The sequence below is a fragment of the Natrix helvetica genome (assembly GCF_964273705.1).
Source record: "Natrix helvetica genome assembly, chromosome: 1".
NCBI lineage: Eukaryota > Metazoa > Chordata > Lepidosauria > Squamata > Natricidae > Natrix > Natrix helvetica.
Window position 1 is genome coordinate 352,357,332 of NC_138548.1, and position 25,316 is coordinate 352,382,647.

General features: G+C 43.6%; 2 protein-coding genes across 2 annotated transcripts; one reads left to right on the forward strand and one right to left on the reverse strand.

Moving 5' to 3' along the window:
* Window positions 1-534: 534 nt before the first annotated feature.
* LOC309383166 (uncharacterized protein) lies at window positions 535-6,443 on the forward strand. Its single transcript, XM_081935377.1, has 4 exons — window positions 535-658; window positions 1,969-2,056; window positions 3,094-6,286; window positions 6,321-6,443. The coding sequence occupies exons 1-3, from the start codon at window positions 551-553 to the stop codon at window positions 4,401-4,403; spliced, it is 1,506 nt and encodes a 501-aa protein (XP_081791503.1). The 5' UTR covers window positions 535-550; the 3' UTR covers window positions 4,404-6,286; window positions 6,321-6,443.
* Window positions 6,444-12,383: 5,940 nt separating this feature from the next.
* LOC309382479 (uncharacterized protein) lies at window positions 12,384-20,617 on the reverse strand. The gene is made up of 3 exons (XM_081934043.1): window positions 20,566-20,617; window positions 17,711-17,795; window positions 12,384-14,262 (listed from the first exon to the last, which is right to left on the reverse strand). The coding sequence occupies exons 2-3, from the start codon at window positions 17,742-17,744 to the stop codon at window positions 13,469-13,471; spliced, it is 828 nt and encodes a 275-aa protein (XP_081790169.1). The 5' UTR covers window positions 17,745-17,795; window positions 20,566-20,617; the 3' UTR covers window positions 12,384-13,468.
* Window positions 20,618-25,316: the final 4,699 nt, after the last annotated feature.

A 25,316-nucleotide genomic window follows, 5' to 3' on the forward strand; every position in this document is an offset into this window, starting at 1 on the left:
ATTTGGACACCTCCAGGATCTCGGACATCAATGGATGAAGCCCGAGAGTCACACGAAGGAGCGGATTGTAGAGCTGGTGATCCTGGAACAGTTCCTGGCAATTCTGCCACCAGAGATGCAAGACTGGGTTAGGGAAGACAACCCAGAGACCTCCCTCCAAGCGGTGGCCCTAGCAGAAGATTTCTTGCTGTGGAAAGAAGCATCTGAAGTGCAAGAAGAGCAGGTGAGTCGCTTCATTTGGACCAACCAGGTGGTCCTAATAGAAGACAATATTTGTAGCTCGGCTGAACCGTAGAGGTCTTGGTGCTCTCTGCGCTTGGTTGATTTCTTGCAGATTTTTCATTACCCAATTAAGTAACATCTTTAGTGCTAGAATCAGGGACATGGTGGCTAAGACACTGAGCAGATCAGAAAGGTTGGCAGTTCGGCGGTTCGAAACCCTAGCGCCGCATAATGGAGTGAGCTCCCGTTACTTGTCCCAGCTTCTACCAACCTAGCAGTTCGAAAACACGTAAAAAATGCTAGTAGCCTGGCAATTCTGCCACCAGAGATGCAAGACTGGGTTAGGGAAGACAACCCAGAGACCTCCCTCCAAGCGGTGGCCCTAGCAGAAGATTTCTTGCTGTGGAAAGAAGCATCTGAAGTGCAAGAAGAGCAGGTGAGTCGCTTCATTTGGACCAACCAGGTGGTCCTAATAGAAGACAATATTTGTAGCTCGGCTGAACCGTAGAGGTCTTGGTGCTCTCTGCGCTTGGTTGATTTCTTGCAGATTTTTCATTACCCAATTAAGTAACATCTTTAGTGCTAGAATCAGGGACATGGTGGCTAAGACACTGAGCAGATCAGAAAGGTTGGCAGTTCGGCGGTTCGAAACCCTAGCGCCGCATAATGGAGTGAGCTCCCGTTACTTGTCCCAGCTTCTACCAACCTAGCAGTTCGAAAACACGTAAAAAATGCTAGTAGAAAAATAGGAACCACCTTTGGTGAGAAGGTAACAGCATTCCGTGAGTCTTCGGCATTTAGTCATGCCGGCCACATGACCACGGAGACGCCTTCGGACAGCGTTGGCTCTTTGGCTTTGAAACGAAGATGAGTCCCTAGAGTCGAGAACGACTAGCACATATGTGCAAGGGGAACCTTTACCTTTACCTTAGTGCTAGAAGGGAGTGCTCTCTGTTTATGTATAGTGACTTGTCCTGTCAGGATTGGTGGGACAAAAACTAAGTGACCAAAATGCCTCTTTAACAATAATCAACCCTCAGATAAGCAGGGATTAACACCAGTATTAAAGCAGGGATTGAGACCAGTATTAATACCAAATCAACAATCCGAGAAAAAAATCAAATAGGAAACAACAGCTACCAAGAAGAAAATACCACCAACGCTGACGGGACTTGTCCTAGGATATAGACTTTGAAGTTGTGTAATATTCCTGCTCTCTGCATGAAACCGGTAATTAATTAATTCGTTCGTTAGAAATTAGGTCCACTTACAAGAAGCATTACTGTTACCTAATTTAGCAATCATATTTGCAGTTCTTCAAACCAAGTTTGTTTAATGAAAATGGGCTCATAGGTGTGCGCGCATGCGCGCGCGCGCACACACACACACACAAACACACACAGTGTCTGGATCTTCACTAACCCCCAGCCTTTTCCTGCAAACCAAATCTAATTTAACACATTTGACCCATGTAGTAAACAGGACATTGTTGCTTTTTTTGAGAAAAAATATCTGTTAATTTCAGGGCTGTTAAAAAAAAACAACCCTGCAATCACACTGATGGGGGATTAAAGAAGGCAAAAGGATGCCATCCTCCCACATTTCTTATAATGTTGTATGTATCTATATATTATTGTGTAGTATGTATGTACATTGGCTATAATATTGTAATGCATTGCTAAATATGAAAGTTTCCTATTAAATATTCTTAAATCTTCAAGTCTAATCATGTTCTTTTTTTTTCAGACAAATTGCATCAAAATAAAACAGACTTTGTTGGAAACAGGAATGAAGGCAGCTGAGCGAAGGACAGATCATCAGATCCACTTGTTCGGTAAGATTTGAGCCACGGATCATAGAATCATAGGAAGTCTATGGAAGGGACCTTGAAGATCTTCTACTCCAACTTCCTGCACAAGGCAGGAGTCTTTGCACCATCTCCAACCAATAGTAGTTCAATCTTTTCATGGATACTCCAGTGCTGGGAAATTCATTTTTATTTCCAGATTGGATCGCTTTCTGTCCAGCTTCTATCCATTTTGGGGCCAATTTGGATTTTGCAAAATTTCTAATATACTTCTGAGTTGTTTTCTTTAACCTATGACTTATGTACTAGCATCCAAAGTAGGGACACTTGTATATATATATATATATATTTATATTTATTTGATTTCTAGACCGCCCCCTCTCCCCGAAGGGACTCGGGGCGGTGTACAGGTACCGAATTAAAAAACCTTACAAATAATCATAAATATAGTTAAAAACGAATTAAATTTTAAACCCCTGTACAAATTTATAAAAATTAAAAACTAAGCCTAAGACCAAAATTTAAAAATACAGGCTGGTGTGGGAGAGCTGGAATTAGGCCAAGCCGGCTAGATTAAACAGGTGGGTTTTGAGCTTCTTGCGGAAGGAGCGGAGGTCTGTGGTTGTTCTAATATCAGGGGGAAGGTCAACCCAGAGAGTCGGGCCCATCACAGAGAAGGCCCTTCCCCTGGGCGTCGCCTGCTGGCACAGCCTAGTGGACGGCACCCGGAGGAGTCCCTCTCTGTGTGAGCGAATCAGCCGAAGGGATGTGTGAGGCAGGATATGATCCCGCAAATAACTAGGCCCTGTGCCATGGAGCGCTTTGAAGATGATAATCAGCACCTTGAAACGCACCGGAAAAGCCACAGGTAGCCAGTGTAGCCCGCGCAGGAGAGGTGTTACGTGGGGCTTCTGCTGTAATGTAATAACATTTGGGATTTTTTTTATTGTGGGAAGAGAATCATATCACCTATGCTGCTCTCCGTTTAATTGGGGAAAAGCAGTGAGATATTAAATGTCAAAGTCCTCTTCACAGCCTCATTTCTCTCTGTTATTTCCCCGTAGAAATGGTTGAAAACAAGAGGAAGAGGTTTATGAAAGGAATTTCCCACCTGATGGCACTTACTGGAGTTCCATTTGATAAAGCCACACGAGAACTTTTCTCCTTGTCCCCGATGGGGAGCATGGTAAAATGTCATCAAGGGACAGAGAGGAATGAAGGGAGGCCCTTAGAACAAGGAGGAGCAGAAAAACATACCTTTGAGAAAGAGGATGCCAAAATCTTCCATCAAAACATCTGGAAAAGAACGCCCAGAGACGATGCTCATGATCTTCCTACGTGCCAGAAAATGGAAGCTGAAAAACAGCCATACCAACGTAATAAAGATAGTGAAAGCTGGGACTCCATTTTTGAGCAGAACAAACAAAGGAGAATAGAATCGACCATCGATGGTCAGGATGGGTTGCCTCAAAAGGTTTCTCAAAGTAATCTGCAGAGGATCCCTGTTGGAGAGAAACCGTACAGATGTGCCAAATGCGGGCACGATTCCAGTCAGATCTTAGAGCCGAGGGGAGGAAGTCTTCGTACATGTTCGAATTGGGGTAAAAGCTTTCTTTGCAGTTCAGCCCCAGGAAAGCAAGAGAATGCCTATGGTGAAAAGGATCCATCCAAACATTCAGAACGTGAGAAGAGAACTCCTGACCTTCAGACGGGTGAGAAACCATACACGTGCACAGATTGTGGGAAAAACTTCAGCTTTAGGTCAAGTCTTGTCCGCCATCAAAGGCTCCATACCGGAGAGAAACCGTACAAATGTTTAGACTGCGGGAAGAATTTCAGCCAGAGTTCAAACCTTCTGAACCACCAGAGAATCCACACAGGGGAGAAACCTTACAGCTGCCCCGACTGCGGGAAATCCTTCAGCAACAGTTCAAGCCTGACATCCCATGAGAGAACTCACAGAGGGGAGAAACCGTACAAGTGTGCCAGCTGCGGGAAATTCTTTGGTTGCAGCTCAGTTCTCCGTATCCATGAGAGGATTCACACAGGGGAAAAGCCGTACGTGTGTTTGGAGTGTGGGAAAAGCTTCAGCCGGAGAGAATTCCTGGTCGGCCACCAAAGAACTCACACGGGGGAGAAACCGTACGACTGCGCAGCATGTGGGAAGAGCTTCAGTCAGCGATCCAACCTGATTAATCATCAGAGAAGCCACACGGGGGAGAAGCCCTTTGGGTGTTTGGACTGCGGGAAAAAGTTCAGTCACAAAGCGTCCCTCTTTAAACACGAGAGAAACCACGCGCATGGGCCAGCCGTGGGAAAGGATTTAGCCAGAGTTGATGCGATAATTATGGTGGAACATAAACAGGCGGCGTAGCATAAAAATGAGGTGATTCTCCCCAAGGGTTGCCAACAAGCAAAAAGTCCACATACGAATGGCACACGTTTTTGTTAAGAACCATCTTCCTTTCAAGCTAACTCATCTTTTTGACCTAAAATAAAATAGAAGAAGCAATTCATAGAGTTGAAGCCGTGAGGAAGAAAACGTTGATGGTAGGTCAAGCTTCCTCAATGGAAATCTCTGTTTCCATTGTCTAACTGTGGCAGGTTTTTTGCATCTCAGATCAGAGGTAGTTCTGACCAGTTCTGGAGAACCTGTAGTGGAAAGTTTGAGTAGTTCGGAGAACCGTTAAATACCACCTCTGGCTGGTCCTTCCCCCATCTATTCTCTGCCTCCCGAGTCCCAGCTGATCAGGAGAAAATGGGGATTTTGCAGTAACCTCCCCCTGGAGTGGTAAGGGAATGGAGATTTTACAGTATCCTTCCCCTGCCACCCCCACCAAGCCATGTCTACCAAGCCATGCCATACGTACCAAGCCACGCCCACAGAACCGGTAGTAAAAAGAAATCGAATCCCACCACTGTCCCAGATATCACCTGCCTGGCACAGAAGAAAGCCAACTGCAAGCCTGAAAGGCAGAGGTTTGTAGACTTACAAAAAATTAAAATAGATGGAGCTCACACTCCCCCCAAAAAGAGAGACCAATAAAGGCTGGAGATGCTCCATGAGCATCAGGAAGATGAGTAGGAAGGATAATGCAAACAGTGTATCCTGAAAAAAGGCACAGCTAATAGGTTGTGTCACTAGTTCTTGGTGTTTCTCATTTTTGCCGCATCCACAAACAGTGCCATGGATTCACAGCAAGGGTGTCACAGAGATTCCTTGCCCAGATAGTTCTTTTCAAGCTTGTTGCCGCCTCCAGGGAAAGTAATCTGGTGTCATGCGGTATCTGCAGTGGCTTTCCTCAACCTGTTGCTTTAGGACACAGCCCTTAGAATTCTGGGAATTGCGGTCCAGGTGTGGCTTTCTGGGAGCAGATCCCAGGATGCATTTGGAAGGAGAGCAGGCAGGCGGGGAAACTGTATGGCCACATTCTGTGGGCAAGGCAGATAACAAAATGCCTGTTACATTTGCTGTTATGGCCCAGCAGCGGAGCTGGCAGGAGAGTTGGACAGTGAGGAGGTTGGGGAGGAGCAGGGGCCAGTCCTGGAGACTGGGGAAGGCTCGGATGAGTGTTCTGTATCAAAGGCAGAGATGGGGCCCAGGCCGTCTGGCAGTAATCAGGTGCCTACGGAGCTAGACAGCAGTGAGGCAGAGGAACAGCTGGAGCCTGTTCCCAGTGTGCGCATGCTCAGAGCTGCCAGAAGAAAAGAACAGCTCAGAAATCAGGGTAGACCTGGGAGTAAAGTCACAGGTGGAAGGTGATTGGCCCCTCCCATAGGAAATAAAAGAGGAGCGAAAGGGGAGAGGGCTTTTGCAGGAAACAATTTGGTCGGTCGTTCATTTCAGGAGGGTGAAGATCTGTCTGTGAATCTCAGAGACTCTGTGCCAAGTCTTTTCTTGCACAGCACCCCATTTGGAAAATATTTACATGGCAGCTTCCCAAGCTAGATAAGGTCTGTGGTCATAAATTCACTGAATGAGTGAGTGGCTGAATGTGAATGAGAGGAATTCACATTCGTTTAATAAAAGGGGTTTTGTCGGGACCAGGAATCTGCTTTGTGCTTTTTGGGGAAGCCTAGGTCAAAACATCTGCAAATGACCATAAGCTCTCAGCTGCCTGCATGTTTATTGCTCTTCTTGAGAAAAAAATAGATCTAAGTTAGGTATGAACAAACTGTCGAAGTCCCCCCACGCTTATCCAGATGGCAAAGGAGAAATTTGTACTGGACCCCATTCCACTTGCACCCAACTCCTTTGTTGTGCAAGACTGTGTGGCTGTAGAAACTACAGGTAGTCCTTGACGTACGACCACATGAACTGTATGATGTGAAATTGTAATAGTCAGAGTTTGTAAGGGTGATTGAAATAATGTAGAAGGTCACTGAGGATATACAGGTAAACCTTGACTTACAAAGTTACAACGGCACTGAAAAAAAAGTGATTTATCATCATTTTTCCACACTTGTTGGGACCACTTCAGCATCTCCATGGTCATGTCATCAACATTCACACATTATGATTCATATTTATGACAGTTGCAGTGTCCCGGGGTCATGTGATCCCCTTTTGCGACTTTCTGACAAGCAGAGTCAATGGCAAGCTAGATTCACTTAGTTAATTCACATTTGTTTAATAAAAGGGATTTTGTCAGGACCAGGACTCTGCCTCCTGCTTTTTGGGGGAAGCCTAGGTGAGAACCAGTTCTATAGGTTTTTGGGGAGTTCCACCACAATCCACCACAGTAATTATCTATCAGTGTTTCCCAACCTTGGCCATCTTAATGTGTGGACTTCAGCTCCCAGAAATCCAGATGAAGTCCACACATAAGTGGCCAAGATTGAAAAACTTTGCTCCAGTGGAAAGTTTCAGAGTAACACTGGGAGCAAGCTCTAGCTGTTCTTTATTATTATTATTTATTATTATTCATATTTATAGACCGCCCCCTCTCCCGAAAGGGACTCGGGGCGGTGTACAGTCACTAAAATACGTTATAAAATACATACAAAACAGTTAAATAATTAAATACGTAGGTGGAGGAGGTTGCAAGACTGTACATAGAATAATAAATATTAAATATAGTATATAGTGTATTAAAAACTTTTTAAAACCCCAAACCCAATTAAAATGAATAAATCCCCGGGAGGTAGAACTAAGAAAGTGCCAGGCCAGCTGATTGAAATAGGTGAGTCTTTAACTTTTGCCGGAAGGAACGGAGGTCGGTGGTAGTTCGAATGTCAGGGGGGAGGTCATTCCAGAGGGTTGGGCCCATCACAGAGAAGGATCTACTCCTAGGTGTCGCCCGCTGGCATTGACTAGCAGACGGCACCAGGAGGAGCCCCTCTCTGTGTGAGCGGATAGGTCGCAGGGACGTGTGTGGTAGGATGCGATCCTGCAGGTAACTAGGTCCACTGCCATGGAGCGCTTTAAAGATGGTGATCAATACCTTGAAACGCACCCGAAAGGCCACAGGTAGCCAGTGCAGCTCGCGCAGGAGAGGTGTTACGTGGGAGTAACGTGTACTTCCCATAATAACCCGCGCGGCTGCGTTCTGAACTAGCTGCAGTCTCCGGACGTGTCCCAAGGGAAGCCCCATGTAGAGAGCATTGCAGTAGTCCAGGCGAGACGTCACCAGCGCATGAGTGACCGTGCGCAGGGCACTCCGGTCCAGTAGGGGGCGCAATTGGCGCACCAGGCGAACCTGGTGGAACGCCCCCCTTGCCACGGCTGCCACATGGTCCTCCATTGACAGCCGGGCATCAAGGAGGACGCCCAAATTGCGCGCCCGCTCCACAGGGGACAATTGTTCGGCCCCTATGGCCAGCGATGGAGTCAGCTGGCTGAACCGAGGCGCCGGTAACCACAGCCACTCGGTCTTGGAGGGGTTGAGTTTAAGTCTGTTGTCCCCCATCCAGACCCCGACGGCTTCCAAACACCGGGACATCACTTCGACAGCCTCGTTGGGGTGGTTTGGGGTTGAAATATACAGCTGAGTATCATCAGCGTAAAGATGGTACTCAACCCCAAAACCACGGATGATCTCACCCAGCGGCTTCACATATGCGTTGAACAGGAGAGGCGAGAGGACCGACCCCTGTGGCACCCCACAAGTGAGTGGCCTCAGGGACGATCTCTGCCCCCCTGTCAACACACATTGCTTCCGGTCGGAGAGGTAGGAGCCGAACCACCGCAAAACGGTGCCTCCGACTCCCATCCCCTCCAACCGGCGCAATAGGATACCATGGTCGATGGTATCAAAAGCCGCCGAGAGGTCTAATAGGTCTGCCTCACTGAAGCCCTCAGGACTGGCCCCTGTTCATCCCCAACCTCCTCACTGTTCGACTCTGCTGCCAACTCCACAGGCCACCGGTGGACCACAACAGGGGCCATGGAGGGGGTTGTAGAGATAGCTGGGGTGCCGTAGCCAAAATAAAATTCTTTCCCCTGGGAATCAAGGACATTGGTGCAAGTGTTCTAAAGGTGGAGACTGAGGTTACCTAGCAACTGGACCACATGCCGATTGGACCATGTGATTGGTGACTCAAAGAGGGAGGGAGTGTCAAAGTTTGACTTTTAATTGGGTGTAAAACCGGCGGGAACTTCGAGCCGGTTTTTCACAGAGTCTGTGCCAATTTGATATGTCCCAATAAAATGTTCTTTGAGGAATATGCCTGCCTTGGAGTTCTTATTAAATGGGATGTATTACTTGGAACTTGGCAAGAAGGCAGTGCTAGGCACAGATAAGAGATCTGTGCAGAACTCTCAAAACTCCCAGACTTTTAATAGACAAAAATGAAATTCAATGGTGAAAAGAGTAAGGCAAGAAAAACAAAATGCCCAGGTACAGTATAGGTGGTACCTTGCTCAATAGTAGTAACTGTGAAAGGGATCTTGGAGTCCTAGTGGACAACCATTTAAATATGAGCCAGCAGTGTGCAGCAGCTGCCAAAAAAAGCCAACACAGTTAGTTCTAGGCTGCATCAACAGAGGGATAGAATCAAGATCACGTGAAGTGTTAATACCACTTTATGATTCCTTGGTAAGGCCACACTTGGAATACTGCATTCAGTTTTGGTCGCCACGATGTAGAAAAGATGTGGAGACTCTAGAAAGAGTGCAGAGAAGAGCAACAAAGATGATTAGGGGACTGGAGACTAAAGCATATGAAGAACAGTTGCAGGAACTGGGTATGTCTAGTTTAATAGAAAGAAGGACTAGGGGAGACATGATAGCAGTGTTAACAATATCTCAGGGGTTGCCACAAAGAAGAGGGAGTCAAACTATTCTCCAAAGCACCTGAGGGCAGAAGAAGAAGCAATGGGTGGAAACTAATCAAGGACAGAAGCAACTTAGAACTGAGGAGAAATTTCCTGACAGTTAGAACAATGAATCAGTGGAACAGAAGTTGCCTCCAGAAGTTGTGAATGCCCCAACACTGGAAGTCTTTAAGAAGATGCTGGATAGCCATTTGTCTGAAATGGTATAGGGTTTCCTGCCTAGGCAGCTGGTTGGACTAGAGGACCTCCAAGGTTCCTTCCAACTCTGCTATTGTATTATTGTATTAAAAAGCCAAGAAAGTCCAGTTGCCTTTTGGAAAAAGCACCTTTGAGATTACAGAAAAGAAACAAAACATTATGGCAAAAAAAAAGAACCACGCATAACTTGCAGCTTGCATACTTTTATTTTACGTCCAGCCTCACACCCATCCTGCAAGGTAGACAAGTTTCATACATGGGCAACCCAGGCTGCCTTGCAGTTTGCAAAAATACACTGGGGCATAGCCTGAACCCAGAACCCCCATACCCAATGACAAGTCTCTATGCATTGGGACACCGGACATTAGAAAATCAAGGGCTATTGTTCCTGGCTTGGTTATTTATTTTTGAAGGCCAAATATGGCAGTCTTAAGAAAAGAGCAATAAAGTTACTCCAAAAACTGAGCTTTAGTCAAAAAATGAGGAGCCCAAATTAGATAGGACCTGTTAAGAGTGATAGCAGAAAAGACTTAAGCAATTTGATTCTGAACGTAAGTATTTGGGGAGAATTCATTTGCATTCTCTGAGACACAAATATAAGTTACATTGCCCTCAAATGTATATGTAAACAAATACAAAAGATAGATCCAGCCTTGGGCCTTCGTTTCTCGTAGCCTATGAAGCAAATTTTAATCTATGAATCTTATAGGCATGTCAGGAAATGACCACTAGTGTTTTTGATCAAGGCAGCCAAGATGAGTAAGGACATAACCAACACTCCCTGCTGTAGCTTTTCATTTAAAAATAAACCTGCTCGCCCATAAGGATCAGGAATTCCTTCCAGGAAAACAAGTTGGGATGACTGAGGAAAGATGGGTCATCCCATCCTCCCTTTTGTCACTTAAGTTTTCATGCTAGCCACAAAGGAAATGCATTCTCTGTGATCAACATGGAAATGCAATAGGCCAGCAAAACTTGGTAACCAGGGAAGGATGGCACGGCTGCTTTATACAGCAATAAATCCGATGCTGGTATTTCTCAGCGCATGTTTCAAGGAGCTTCTCTTCTATGTGGCTGGAATGGAAATCCTAGTTCTATCAGGTTCAGTATTTTTCCTAGTCACATTGATCCAACCTAGAACTAAGGAGGAATTTCTAGGAACAGTTAGAAGCAATAATCGGTGGAACAACTTCCCTCCATCATTGGAGTTTTTTTAAGAAGAGATGGGACTACCATTGGTCTGAAATGGTCTAAGGCAAGGCTGTCAAACTCGCGGCCTGCAGGCTGGATGCTTCACGCGCTGGCCCACACCCATGTCCGGTTTTGTGAAGGGGAGGGGGGAAAGTGGTGATACGTCACATGACGCCGCTGTAATGACGCGAGTTTGACACCCCTGGTTAGTCTAGAGCAGTAGTCCCCAAACTTGGCAATTTTAAGACTTGTGGACTTCAACTCCCAGAATTCTCCAGCCAGCATAGCTGGCTGGAGAATACTGAGAATTGAAGTCCACAAGTCTTAAAGTTGCCAAGTTTGGGGACCTCTGGTCTAGAAGATCTCCGAGGTACCATTCCAACTCTGTTATTCTGTTTCATGAATGTATGAGATATCTTCTCAAATTAATCCTAAAATGGAAAAAAAGAAATATCCAGGAAGGAGAATCTTTCCTTACCAATAGAAAATGGAAAGCTGCCAGAGATAAATGACAGAAAAAGATTATTTTGTCCTCTCCAAAACTCCTCCCCACCCCCGCCGCCCTCCCTACCCATGGCAAATTTCAGAATCGCAAGCAACTTGGCTGGCGATTGGAGTTAAAGTCTCGCACCTTTAATGGGATAACATATTTCCACCCCACCCCCCCAAGAGGCTAATTCAGGAAATACAGGATTGTATATGAAACCTTCAACTTATTTCTCCAAAAGTCAGTACGGTAGATCTGTAGCGCATGGAGAAAGGAAAGATCTGTTGCCAAGGCAATACAGGTAGTCCCCTGTAACTTACTGTCGTTTAGTGACAGTTCAGTCACAACGGCACTGAAACAAGCGACTTATGACCATTTTCATACTTACAACCACTGCATCATGGGCACATGATCAACACCCGGATACTTGGCAACCGACTCATACTTATGACGGTCACAGTGTTCCGAGATCACGGGATCCCCTTTTGCGACCTTCTGACAAGCAGAAGACATTGGGGGAGCCAGAGTCACTTAACTGCCGGGTTAATTCCCTAAACGATTACGGCAAGAAAGTTTGTAAAAAAAAGGGGCAAAATTCACTTAACAAATGCCTCACTTAACAACAGAAACGTTGGGCTCAATTGTGGTCGTAAGGCGAGGACTACCTGTAAACAGCCCAAAGAAAGAAGAAGGCAACCCCCGCAAATTCTCAAGAAGACAAAGAGGAGATGGGGAAGTACATTCATACATAACGGTTGCAGGAACTGGGTATGTTTAGCTTAAGAGAAAGAAGGACTAGGGGAGACATGATAGCAGTGTTCCAATATCTCAGGGGTTGCCACAAAGAAGAGGGAGTCAAACTATTCTCCAAGGCACCTGAGGATAGAACAAGAAGCAATGGGTGGAAACTAATCAAGGAGAGAAGCAACTTAGAACTGAGGAGAAACTTCCTGACAGTTAGAACAATTAATCAGTGGAACAGAAGTTGCCTCCAGAAGTTGTGAATGCCCCAACACTGGAAGTCTTTAAGAAGATGTTGGATAGCCATTTGTCTGAAGTATGTAGGGATTCCTGCCTAGGCAGGGGGTTGGACTAGAAGACCTCCAAGGTCCCTCCCAACTCTACTATTGTATTGTATTGTATTGTATTGTATTGTATTGTATTGTATTGTATTGTATTGTATAATATAGTACATGTTATTACAGCTACTATTACACTACTAAGTAGTGTTAGGCATACATAGTGTCTGTTTCTTGATCTGATCTACCTAGTAAGGCTGACAACATCCAACCTGAGTTTGCCATTTCCCATGAGGGTAGGGCAGGTTTTAAGACAGATTTTAATATTTTCCTTCCCTATACAATGTGGCATTTTGATTAATAATCAACTAAACCGTCTCTTCCAGATGTCTCTTTCCCCATGGACATTATTTCATGGATTATTTCAGTGGTCAAACCCTGAAAACTCCATTGCCACATCTCAAACACTTTCCACTTTGGATTCTGTTCGCAAAGCCACAAGAAAAGAGTGTTTGGCCGTATAGCTGAGACCATAGTCACAAATTCTACAGGGTTTTATTTATCTATCTACCAATATTTTCCCGCTCTACTATTCAAGTACAGCTCTATTCTGTTTGAACCCCAATCCTCTGTTATTAGTTGTGAAGTCGTGTCTGACCCATCGCAATCCCATGGACAACGTCCTTGTCACTGCGTTAAATTGTTTGCTAGCCTGAACTGACGAACTGAAACTAAATAGTTACTGAAAGAGTTGCTGCGCAGGTCATAAGTTCTTATCTGACAATGATTTACTGCGCAAGCTTAACATGTTTATTACTTCACACATTCCAGAGACTTCTCTTTCCTTTTGATCTTTGTCCGTCTACCAGGAAACTGGGAGACAGAATTGCTTCTTCCAAAATGTAACAATTAGATAGATTTGTTTTATTTCTTTATTTCTTATTTTTGTATTAAAGCTTGTTTTTTAATTAGAATATGTTTTCTGGAATTTTTATTTCTTTTTTCGCACCTTAAAGATAATGCTGTTTGGAAAAGTCGCGATCTAAGACCTCATTCATTTCAGGGTGAAATCTTCCCCTCACAGTCCTCTACCATCCTCTGGAATCCATTTAAGCTCACGCCGACTGCTTCGGTGACTCCATCTAGCCACCTCATTCCTTTCGTCCCTTTCTTCTTTTGCCCTCCGTCTTTCCCAGCGTTAGGCTCTTCTCCAGTGAGTCCTTCAGTTACTGATGTCAAATAAAACTTGGCTTAGAGAATGCAAGCGATTTATACGCTCTCTCCAACGTGGCCTCTCTCACGTACAGGCAGCTTGGAATCCGGATCCAAGCCGGGATGAGAATAATTCGAGAAGCCGGGCCGTGTATGGATTCTCTCGTGCTTCAGAAGGCCTGAACTTTGCTTGAATTTTTTCCCACACTGGGAACATTTGTAGGGTTTCTGCCCCGTGTGGTTTCTCTTATGCCTCGTGAGGCTGGACTTGTTAGTGAAGGTGTTCCCACAGTCTGAGCATCGGTAAGGTTTTTCCCCCGTGTGGATCCTCTCGTGTTTCACAAGATTGGAGCTCTGGGAAAAGCGTTTCCCACAGATGGAACAACTATAGGGGGTCTCCCCCGTATGAGTCCTCCCGTGGACTAGAAGACTGGAGCTCTGCTTGAAGCTTTTGCCGCAGTCTGAGCATATGTAAGGTCTCAGGCCGGTGTGATTCCTCATGTGCCTGATTAAACTCGAGCTCTGGCTGAAACGCTTCCCGCAGTTTAAGCAACCGAAAGGCTTCTCTCCGGTGTGTTTCCTCTTGTGTCTGGTCAGGCTGGATTTGTTACTGAAGCTGTTCCCACATTCTGAGCATCTGTAGGGTTTTTCTCCCGTGTGAGTCCGGTCGTGGGTGAGGAGGGCCGACCGTTTCTTGAAGCCTTTCCCGCAGTCAGCACACTTGTATCGTTTCTCAGTTGCCTTGGGCCTCTCGTGATTCATGAGGACCGATGGATCGGCAAAACCTTTGCTGTACATCGGACAGTAATGGGGCTCCTCTCCCGGGTAAATTCTTTCGTCCTCCTCACCTTCTGGAAGAGAGAATTGGGGTATCAGTCTTTATGTAGACCTGGAGTTAATTAGAGGTAGTCCTTGACTTACAACCATTCGTTTAGTGACCATCCACAGTTACAACGGCACTTTAAAAAGTGACTTGTTGACTGCTTTTCACATTTACGACTGTTGCAGTATCCCCATGGTCACGATCAAAATTCGGACACTGAGCAATGGACTCATATTTATGACTATTGCAGTGTCTCAGGGTCATGAACAGGGTGGATAAAAATCGATTAATTTTTTTTAAAAAATTGATTTTTAAAATTTAAATCAGATTTTTTTATTTAAATCATTTTTTAAATTTAAATTGGATTTTTAAATTTTAAATTGGATTTTTAAATTTAAATTGGATTTTTAAATTTAAATTGGATTTTTTAAATTAAATTGGATTTTTTAAATTTAAATTGGATTTTTTAAATTTAAATTGGATTTTTTTATTTAAATTGGATTTTTTAAATTTTTAAATTAGATTTTTTAAATTTAATTGGATTTTTTAAATTTAAATTTGATTTTTTAATTTAAATTTGATTTTTTAAATTAAATTTGATTTTTTAAATTTAAATTTGATTTTTTAAATTAAATTGAATTTTTTTTTAATTTAAATTGGATTTTTAAAAAATTTAAATTGGATTTTTTAAAAATTTAAATTGGATTTTTTAAATTTAAATTGGAATTTTTTAATTAAATTTGATTTTTTAAAATCAAATTTATTTTAATACAATGCTTTTGGAGTAAAAAATCTATCTAAAAATAGTTTTCTATTTAAGATATATTAATAATTTAGTTTATTCAGCATGAAATGGAGCTTAGTTATGTAGCATGAGGCTGTATATCCTGCAATATTGGGACTGTCCATGAGTCAACAGCAGGTCAGAGGAGGAGCTGCTGCGGGACAGAGATGACAGTTGCTCTTTCAAAATTATGATTAAAATCAAGTTGATTTAAATCAAGCCTTTTTACGAGTGATTTAAATCGTGATTTAAATCGACTTGATTTAAATCAAATCCATCCTGGTCATTAGATTCCCTTTTGCAATCTTCTGACAAGCAAAATCAATGGGGGAGCTGAATTCACTGTACAATCGTGTTACTAACTTAACAACTGCAGGGATTCACTTAACAACTCTGGCAAGAAAGGTCATAAAATGAGGCAAAACTCACTTAACAACTGTCTCGCTTAGCAACAGAAATTTTGGGCTTTGTTGTGGTCATAAAGTCAAGGACTACCTGTACCAATAAAAGCTGCCGTCCCTAAAATGAAGCTTTTCTTTTTAACAACAGTAAAGTGAGAGTTGTTAAAGAAGGACATGACGGACGCCAGGAAAACTGTCACTTTCTAAAACTGCCTATGCCTTTGGCTGATATAGTCAACTTTTTTAAAATTGCCAACAGCTTGTGACATGACCAAACTTCAAAAGAGTTGACGAATACAGGTCGTCCTTGATTTACAACAGTTCATTTAGTGACTGTTCAAAGTTTACAATGTCACTGGGAAAAGTGACATGATCATTTTTCACTTATGACCGTTGCAGCATCCCCATGGTTACGCAATTAAGATTCAAATGCTTGGTAACTGGCTCATATTTATGACCGTTGCAGCGTTCCAGGGTCATGTGACACCCCCCCCTTTTGTGAAGTCAATGGGGAAGCCAGATTTACTTAACAACACTTTTTCTAATTTAACAACTGCAGCGATTCACTTAACAAATGTGGCGAGAAAGGACGTAAAATGGTGTAGAACTCAACAAACGTTTCACTTAGCAAATAAAAATTTTGGGTTCAACTGCGGTCGCAAGTCGAGGACTACCTATACAATTTTACGCCTCAGAAAAATGCTTAAAAGCCAATCCCATCCCTCAAAAAAAAAAAAAAAAAAAACCTAAAGGCACAGGTCGTCCTCAACAATGCTCTCTACATGGGGCTGCCCTTGAAGAGCACCCGGAGGCTTCAGCTGGTCCAGAATGCAGCCGCGCGGGTTGTCATGGGGGTACCTAGGTGCTCCCATGTCACACCCCTTTTAGGCGGCCTGCACTGGTTGCCGGTTGTTTTCCGGGTGCGATTCAAGGTATTAATTATGACCTTTAAAGCGCTCCATGGCTTAGGCCCAGGGTACCTGCGAGACCACCTACTGCCACCAGTAGCCTCCCACCGTCCAGTGCGATCCCACAGAGTTGGCCTCCTCAGGGTGCCGTTGGCCAAGCAGTGTTGGCTGGTGACCCCCAGGGGGAGGGTCTTCTCTGCGGGAGCGCCTTCCCTCTGGAATGAGCTGCCCCCGGAGCTTCGCATAATCCCTGACCTCCGGTCCTTCCGACGCGCCCTAAAAAGTTGGTTTTTCCAGCAAGCCGGCCTGGCCTGTTAATGTTAATGTTAATTTTAATTTATTTTAAATGTACTGTTCCTTTTTTAAAAAAAAAATCGGTTTGGTCTTTTGGGAATTGGGTTTAATCTTTTTTTTAACTTTTGTGATGTGTGTTTTTAATGTTGTACGCCGCCCTGAGTCCTTTGGAGAAGGGCGGCATATAAATCCAAATAAACCTAAACCTAAACTTACAACCCTAACGCAGCATATGCCCGTCACAAACATAAGCCACGATCGTTGTAAAAACGGGTTGGTCATGTGACCGACTTGGTGACTTGATGTAGCGGCTGTTTAAAAACCAAATCGTCATGGTCATTAAATGAATCTGCAATCGCTAAGCAAACCGACGTGTTCGCTGAAAATCAGAAGGGCCAGTTTGAGGCAAAAGTCACAATGCGCAACCCCGTGACCTTGGATGCTGCAAACAGATCGTAAATGTGGACATGTTGTCTAGTAGTTGAGTCACTTCGAATGTAGGTCGTTAGTATCTCCAAGGTAAGACCGTTATATCTTCAAACAGTCACGAAGCAATTCACCGTAAGTTGAGCTCTATCTAATATACCCTGATTTACCATGATTGTCCATTTTTAGTATCTGAAACTACCCACAGCAAACCTCATTTCTTCTCACACACACCCCTCACTCCCAAATTTGGCTAGCAAAGCAGTCACTAGGGAAAACCGGTATGAAATGGAAACCCTGAGGGAGAGAGAGAACTTTCTGGAAACACGGGGCCATTGGTGCTCCCAAAGGCTACCTTGTCTTCATTGTGTCTCCAAGTAGCGCATGGAGCTGAAAGGAAGCAAGAAAGCAACGCTATTCCTCAGCTAGCAAAGCACATTGCTCATGGATTCTGCACTACTGCTCCATCTCTTTAAAGCATCAAGATACCTGCAGCCAACTACTCCCCAGAAGTCACTACTGGGTTTATTTTCACACAATTTATGTTAACCTCCAAGGGAGGCTGGAGAAATGCCTATGAAATATTCCCAAATCAAGTCCTTCTGGGAGTCACCTGATTCACTTTGCATTGATTCACAAACCTTGAGGAGAAAGAGCCCTCACCTAGGACAATGATGCTGCCAGAATCTTCTTCCATAGCAACTCCAAATCCAACATTTGAGGTGAGGCCCCAGAAAGCCACTTGCTCCTGTCACGGGGGATGAAAGAAGAGTCAAAGAAATAACATTTTTAAAAAAGTTAATTTGGGGAAAGTAGCGTATTTTTTCAGACTGTAGGACGCACCGGAGTATAAGACGCACCATGATTTTGAAGAGGTAAATTTTTTTAAAAAATGTTTTTGCGGTCTGCAAGATTCCCAAACGCTTTTTTTTGGCCTCTTTTTTTGCAAAAAAAAAGAGGGGGTGCAGAGGTTTGGAGGCCCGTTTTCCGTTCGTTTTTGCCCTCCCCAACCCACAGGAGCACATTGCAAGCCTCCCAAACCCTCTGCACGTCCATTTTTGCAAAGGGGGCGAGGTTTTGGTAGGCCAAAAATGCTGTATTCAGTGTGTAAGACGCACCCAGATTTTCACCGTCTTTTTTGGGAGGGAAAAGTGCATCTTATATTCTGAAAAATACGGTAACCCACCCTGATTTGAGCAGACAAGTATTTTTCCTGCCTACTCTATTCTCCAAGGCTAAAATTGTACAAGCTGGCTTTTTAGACCATACATTACCAACTTTCAGTACTTGCTAAATTTCAAATGGGTTTTCAAATTTGAAAGAGTTATAAGTGATCACTTATAACTGTTGGTGTCTAGGGAATTCTGGGAATTGAAGTCCACCCAGCTTAAAATTGCCAAGGTTGAGAAAATTGCTGGATTTTTAAGAAGGTTGTTCCAAAGTGTAGAGGCCACGACTGAGAAGGTGTGCTGCCTAAGTTCTGCTATATGGCAAAATTTAAAATTGCCAAGGTTGAGAAACATTGATCTGGAAAGTCCTTTTGGGCGCCAATATTTTCAGACCTAAGCCAACCTCTCCCAGCACCCCAAGCCAGGATAGTCAAAATACACACATTTTAGAAATCTGTTCATCTCTAATTCCTCCCTCTCCTTTTTAAAAAAGCAGGCTACCACCCTTGTTTTTCCTCTGGTTTCTCTGAAAAGTCACAAGAACCATCGGAGTTGATCTCATATCTATGTAGAGTAGAATAGAATAGAATAGAATAGAATATAGAATAGAATATAGAATAGAATATAGAATAGAATATAGAATAGAATATAGAATAGAATATAGAATAGAATATAGAATAGAATATAGAATAGAATAGAATAGAATAACAGAGTTGAAAGGGACCTTGGAGGTCTTCTAGTCCAATCCCCTGCTTAGGCAGGAAATCCTACATCACTTCAGACAGATGGCTATCCAATGTCTTCTTAAAGACTTCCAGTGTTGGAGCATTCACAATTTCTGGAGGCAAGCTGTTCCACTGATTAATTGTTCTCACTGCCAGGAAATTGCTCCTTAGTTCTAGGTTGCTTCTCTCCTTGATTAGTTTCCACCCATTCCTTCTTGTCCTGCCCTCAGGTGCTTTGGAGAATAGCTTGACTCCCTCTTCTTTGTGGCAACCCCTGAGATATTGGAACACTGCTATCATGTCTCCCCCTAGTCCTTCTTTTCATCAGAGTAGACATACCCACATCTAATAATGTTCTGCATCATTTCTGGTCATTGATTGGCCTGTTGAAACCAAACTTTAAACAATAAGCGGGCGGGATAAAAAGGGTGAAAATTTAAAATGTATTTCAGTGCAATTAAAAGCAAACTGAAACTCTTTTACATATGATGTCTCGGTCTGTACTGAATGTCCTGTCCTTTTACACAAGAGAGCCCCACGTTGTCTGGATGCAGCCATATTTACTCAAAAGCCACCCTTGCTCAGATCAAGAGGATTTGCACCCAGACACGTAATTAATGATATGCAACCCCAGTCAGTAGCTGCCCAGTACTAATACAATTCATTCTGTGCAGATGTGGTTTCAAGATAACACTATAAAAAGCGAGGAGGCAGAATTTAAAGGTTAAATTCAACGGGGAGGGAGGGGAGATGGGGGGGGAACAGAGCAGCAATGGGGTTATGGACAGCTTAGTCAAGACCCTGCCTCTAATCCAGCAGGAATATACTGGAGGTGACGTGATAGCAGTGTTCCAATATCTCAGGGGCTGCCACAAAGAAGAGGGAGTCAAGTTATTCTCCAAAGCACCTGAAGGCAGGACAAGAAGCAATGGGTGGAAACTAACCAAGGAGAGAACCAGAACAAAGAACGAAGGAGAAATTTCCTGACAGGGAGAACAATTAATCAGTGGAACAATTTGCCTCCATAAATTGTGAATGCTCCAACACTGGAAGTTTTTAAGAAGGGATTGGACAACCATTTGTCTGAAGCGGTATAGAGTTTCCTGCCTAAGGGGGGGTGGGGGTGGGTTGGACTAGACAGTAAACAGTAACAGAGTTGGAAGGGACCTTGGAGGTCATCTAGTCTAGTTCACGCAGGAGACCTGGAAGACCTCCAAGGTCCCTTTCAACTCTGTTATTCTATTCTAAACTCTGGATGCTGCCCTCTTCCTTCTCCCTCCCCATCTGCTTTACCTCTTGAGCAATTCACTCGTTGGGCGTTTCTTCTCTTTCCCCAGTCGAATGTAGTTTTTTTTTCCCCTCTTTTTCAACACCCCAACCACTTTTGGGGAGAAAACCAACTTTTATAAAGGAGTTAAGTTCCACCCATCCCCCAAAAAGCCAACTGCATCGGGGCAATCCCTAAAAAGGACAACTACTACCCATCAGGAAGAAGAGAGGTGAATTTTAAAAAGCTGGGAGCACGTAGAGGCACTTGATGGGAGACGGCACTTTTAAGGGGCCGCTAATCCGGATTAAGGCATCCAACATACACACATACACCCACACAGGGATCCAAACAGACCTGGGAAGAACCTCTCCTTCTCCTTTCTCTGTGTTTTAAAGGCGGCTTTTTCCCTGGCTTTCCGCTTCCTACCATGTGACCGAAGCCCTACCAGGAGACTGGCAAAGGGTAGACCCAACTAATCCGCTGTTGGAGCGGATGGATGAATGAAGGGTAGGGAGCCTGAGAAACTCAAGGCTGCGTGTAAAGGGCGGCAAAAAGATACGGCGCCAAGTGCAGGTAGTCCTACGCTTACGCTTCACTTAGTGACCGCTCAAAGTTACAACGGCACTGCAAACAGTGACATGATGAGCGTTCTTCATGGCTCGGTCTGTACTGACTCGTCCCCTGTCCTTCTCTACAAGGGAGTCCCGCGTTGTCTGTATTTACTCAAAAGCCACCCTTGCTCAGATCAGGAGGATTTGCACCCAGACACGCGATTGATGATATGTACAATACAATACAATAGTAGAGTTGGAAGGGACCTTTGAGGTCTTCTAGTCCAACCCCCTGCCTAGGCAGGAAACCCTATACCGTTCCAGACAAATGGCTATCCAACATCTTCTTAAAGACTTCCAGTGTTGGGGCATTCGCAACTTCTGGAGGCAACTTCTGTTCCACTGATTAATTGTTCTAACTGTCAGGAAGTTTCTCCTCAGTTCTAAGTTGCTTCTCTCCTTGATTAGTTTCCACCCATTGCTTCTTGTCCTGCCCTCGGGTGCCTTGGAGAATAGCATGAACCTCAGTTGTAGACTTCAGTCAGTAGCTGCACAGTACTAATGCAATTCATTTGTGCAGGTGTGGTTTCAAAATAACACTATAAAAAGAGAGGAGGCAGAATTTAAAGGTTAAATTCAAGGGTGGTGGGGAGATGGAGTGGGGAGGAAACAGAGCAGCAATGGGGTTATGGATAGCTTAGTCAAGACCCTGCCTCTAATCCAGCAGGAAAGTACTAGGGGCTGCCACAAAGAAGAGGTGGATCAACCGATTCTCCAAGGACCTGAGGGTAGGACAAGAAGCAATGGGTGGAAACTAATCAAGGAGTGAAGCAACTTAGAACTAAGGAGAAATTTCCTGACAGTTAGAACAATTAATCAGTGGAACAGCTTGCCTCCAGAAGTTGTGAATGCCCCAACATGGGAAGTTTTTAAAATTGTATATTTTCTTACCTAAGCAGGGGGTTGGACTAGAAGACCTCCAAGATCCCTTCCAACTTTGCTATTCTATTCTATTCTAAATTCCCACTTAGGACCGTTGCAGCATCCCCATGGTCATGTGATCAAAATCCAGTTGCTTGGCAACTGACTTGTATTTATGACGGTCACCTTTCACCGGTCCTGTGATTACCTTTTTGCAACCTTCTGACAAGCAAACTCAATGGGGAAGCCAGATTCACTTAACAACCATGTTACTAACTGAACAAATGCAATTTCACTTAACAATGGTGGCAAGAAAGGTCATAACACAGGGCAAGCTCACTTAGCAAATGTTTCACTTAGCCACATAAATGTTGGGCTCAATTGTGGTCATAACTCGAGGACTACCTGTACCATTAGTAGAGGTAGTCCTCGACTTACAACAGTTCATTTAGTGACTGTTCAAAGTTACCACAGCACCCAAAAAAGTGACTTATGACCATTATAAGGTTATAATGTTATTTGTTCATTCAATTTGTATGCCCCCCCCCTGCCCCAAACAAGTAACTCAACAAGAATTTAATTATTTATAGTGTATGGCAGGGGTGTCCAAACTTGGCAACTTTAAGAGTTGTGGACTTCAACTCCCAGAATTCCCCAGCCAGCAGAGCTGGTTGGGGAATTCTGGGAGTTGAAGTCCACAAGTCTTAAAGTTCCCAAGTTTGGACACCCCTGAACTATAAGGTGACCAACCAGGCTCAAAATTTTGGGCTTGGACAATCTTGAACTCCGCCGCCTGTGGTCGGACCTAAGCATAGTACACAAAATTGTCTGCTACAACATCCTACTTGTCAACGACTACTTCAGCTTTAACCACAATAATATACGGGCAAACAATCGATACAAACTTAAGGTTAACCGCTCTAAACTCAATTACAGAAAATACGACTTCAGCAACAGAGTGGTCAACGCCTGGAATGCTCTACCTGACTCCGTTGTTTCATCCTCTACCCCCACAGCTTCAACTTCAACCTTGGACCTCACCCCATTCCTAAGAGGTCCGTAAATCAGGCGTGAAGCGGGCGTGCACAAGCGCACCAGCGTGCCTACCATCCCTGTCCTACTGTCCCCATTTATCTGTATTCATTTCTTTTGTTCATGTCCATGTTCATACTTATATACCTGCTATCTTGTACATGTTTGATAAACTAATAAATAAATAAATGGCAGGCAATAGAATAACAAAGAATAACGAAGTCGGAAAGGACATTGGAGATCTTCTAGTCCATCCCCCTGCTCAAGCAAAAAAAACCATACCATTTAGCCCTTCCAGCTCTATTCTGATTAAATCTATGCCTTTTCTTGCCTGATTGATAGCAAAGTTAATATGCCTAGCCATAATTACATTAGCTGCTAAACCATCTTCTCCATACACATGCCACGATTACTTCTTTTGTTAACCTTTGTTATGCCAATAAATGACCTTTGACCCAGAAACTATATGCTCCATAAATCAAAACATTCTCAGTGATGCTGATTATGCGCATATTTTACAACTCTCCCCTTCAAAGTGAGATGAGTGCTCAAACCGTTAGAATAAATAGGGTCAACTGGCATTTACGCTGTTCAAAAGCTAAGGAATTACGAAGTGTTCTCTCACTGCAATAGGTAAGCTGAAATTTGTCTGTACCCATATTTGTACCCTTCATCCATTGGAAAAAAAATATCTTTTGTCAAATATCAGGTGTGTGCACTTGTCATTCTCTTCATCCCACAACTACAATTTGATGAAATAGGGTCTGACATTTTTCATTCTTAAACTATCGGAAACCAGAGACTCGCTGTTACATTCCAGCTTTAATAAAAACAATGAATGGATCTTGTCAAAAATGTTCTTAGCTGAATTTCTCCCCACATGGTAGATGCGAGAGAGGGATGTTGAATTTTGACATAGATGGCTATATAGAATAGAAAGCAAAATTCAACAGCCCTCTCTTAACAGAGGCAGAGGGATATGACATCATCTATCTCCAATCTACAACACTGTCCTTTCAACAGTTCCGAGAAGGTTCCACACCAATTTGCACCACCCAGGTGACCCTCAGGACACAGATAAACCTACAGATTATCTTAATGACCCACTAAAAGAATGCAAATGGCCAGCTATCTGCAAGGACTATAAATCCTTCTATTCCCCACTTGTCCAGTCAGAGCTGAGGAAGCTTCTTGGATGAGAAGCAAAACGTCTTCAAAGAAAAACCAGAAAGTCCAGTTGCCTCTTGAAAAAAAGCCACCTTTGGGACAAACATGACCTGGATGACTGAGAATCTCCATAGACAGAGTAAGGGAAATGTTAACCATATGCTTTGGGCGCGAAAACTCCAGATTAGGCTTTGCTTCTTCTGTAACCACTTGGCTTTAGTAAAGTACACTTTTGCTAACAATGGATTTGAGAGACTTTCTTTTCTAACTGGCCAAGTTGGGACGGCTGACATTTTCATTCTCTCCAATAGACTACATATTGCCTGCTACTTTCCTATCAACATCTTAGATTGTATCCATTTTGCCATATTTAATACAGATTTGCAGCATGCAGGCTGCTTTTAAGTTTCTTTTAAAATGTGAAGAATAGAACAAGGTCAGATTTTTCAGGAGATGGCAAAAAAATATGTTATGAAATATCTATACAGGAACTTACGGCCTCAATTTACGGTCACAATTGCACCCAAAATGTCTGTCGCTAAGTGAGTTTTACCACATTTTATGATCTTTCTTGCTAAATGAATCACTACAATTGTTGAGTTAGTAACATGGTTGTTAAGTGAATCTGGCTCCCCCATTGACTTTGCTTGTCAGGAGGTCACAAAGTTGATCACATGACCTTGGGGCACAGCAACGGTCATAAATATGAGTCAGTTGCCAACCATCTGAATTTTGATCATGTGACCATAAGGTTGCGGCAATAGTTGCAAGCGTGAAAAACAGTCCTATGTCACTTTTTTTCAGTGCTGTTGTAACTTTGAACGGTCACTAAATGAACTGTTGCAAATTGAGGATTACCTGTACAAGTAGGATGTAAAAAATCATTCGCTTATGCATTCCTACGGAAACCATGGTTGGACTTGCAAGTCAAATGAAAAAATAAATTATAACTTGATAATTTGCTTTTTTATTTTAGATAGATGGATAGATAGATATTTATATATGTTTTCATAGATTTTCATGGATGTAGGTATGCTGGTCTTGTATTCGGGTCTTTTCCCATGTAAGATTGAGATTGTCTTGGCAACGTTTCGGCGAGGTCTCACTCGCCATCTTCAGGCTGGGTTTTGGGCTTAAAGCGTGGTCGGAGCTGCCGTCTTTCTATAAATCTTGGTGGGGGCGTGTGGAGTGTTGGCTTTGCTTCAGTAAGTGGAATGATTGGTTGTGTGGTTGCATCATGATTGGTAGATTGGTGCTGGCTGTTGTCCGTTGTTGTTTCGTAACGGCTTGGGTGGTGGGTGGGGCTTGTTTGTTGACTAGGGCTGGTTTCCAGATGTCTGGTAGGCAGGAGGTATCGTCACGTTTATTCATGTTGTGGGGGTATTTCTCTATTTCGATAGCTTCCATAATTATTCTCTTGTACTGAATACTTCA

Excerpts from the sequence above, each read along its gene's own strand:
- LOC309383166 (XM_081935377.1), top strand. The coding sequence starts at position 551 with ATGCAAGACTGGGTTAGGGAAGACAACCCAGAGACCTCCCTCCAAGCG. Across the intron at positions 659-1,968 it reads CTGAAGTGCAAGAAGAGCAG|ACAAATTGCATCAAAATAAA; the intron begins GTGAGTCGCTTC and ends TTTTTTTTTCAG. Across the intron at positions 2,057-3,093 it reads TCATCAGATCCACTTGTTCG|AAATGGTTGAAAACAAGAGG; the intron begins GTAAGATTTGAG and ends ATTTCCCCGTAG.
- LOC309382479 (XM_081934043.1), bottom strand. The coding sequence starts at position 17,744 with ATGGAAGAAGATTCTGGCAGCATCATTGTCCTAG. Across the intron at positions 14,263-17,710 it reads TGGCAGCATCATTGTCCTAG|AAGGTGAGGAGGACGAAAGA; the intron begins GTGAGGGCTCTT and ends TCTCTCTTCCAG.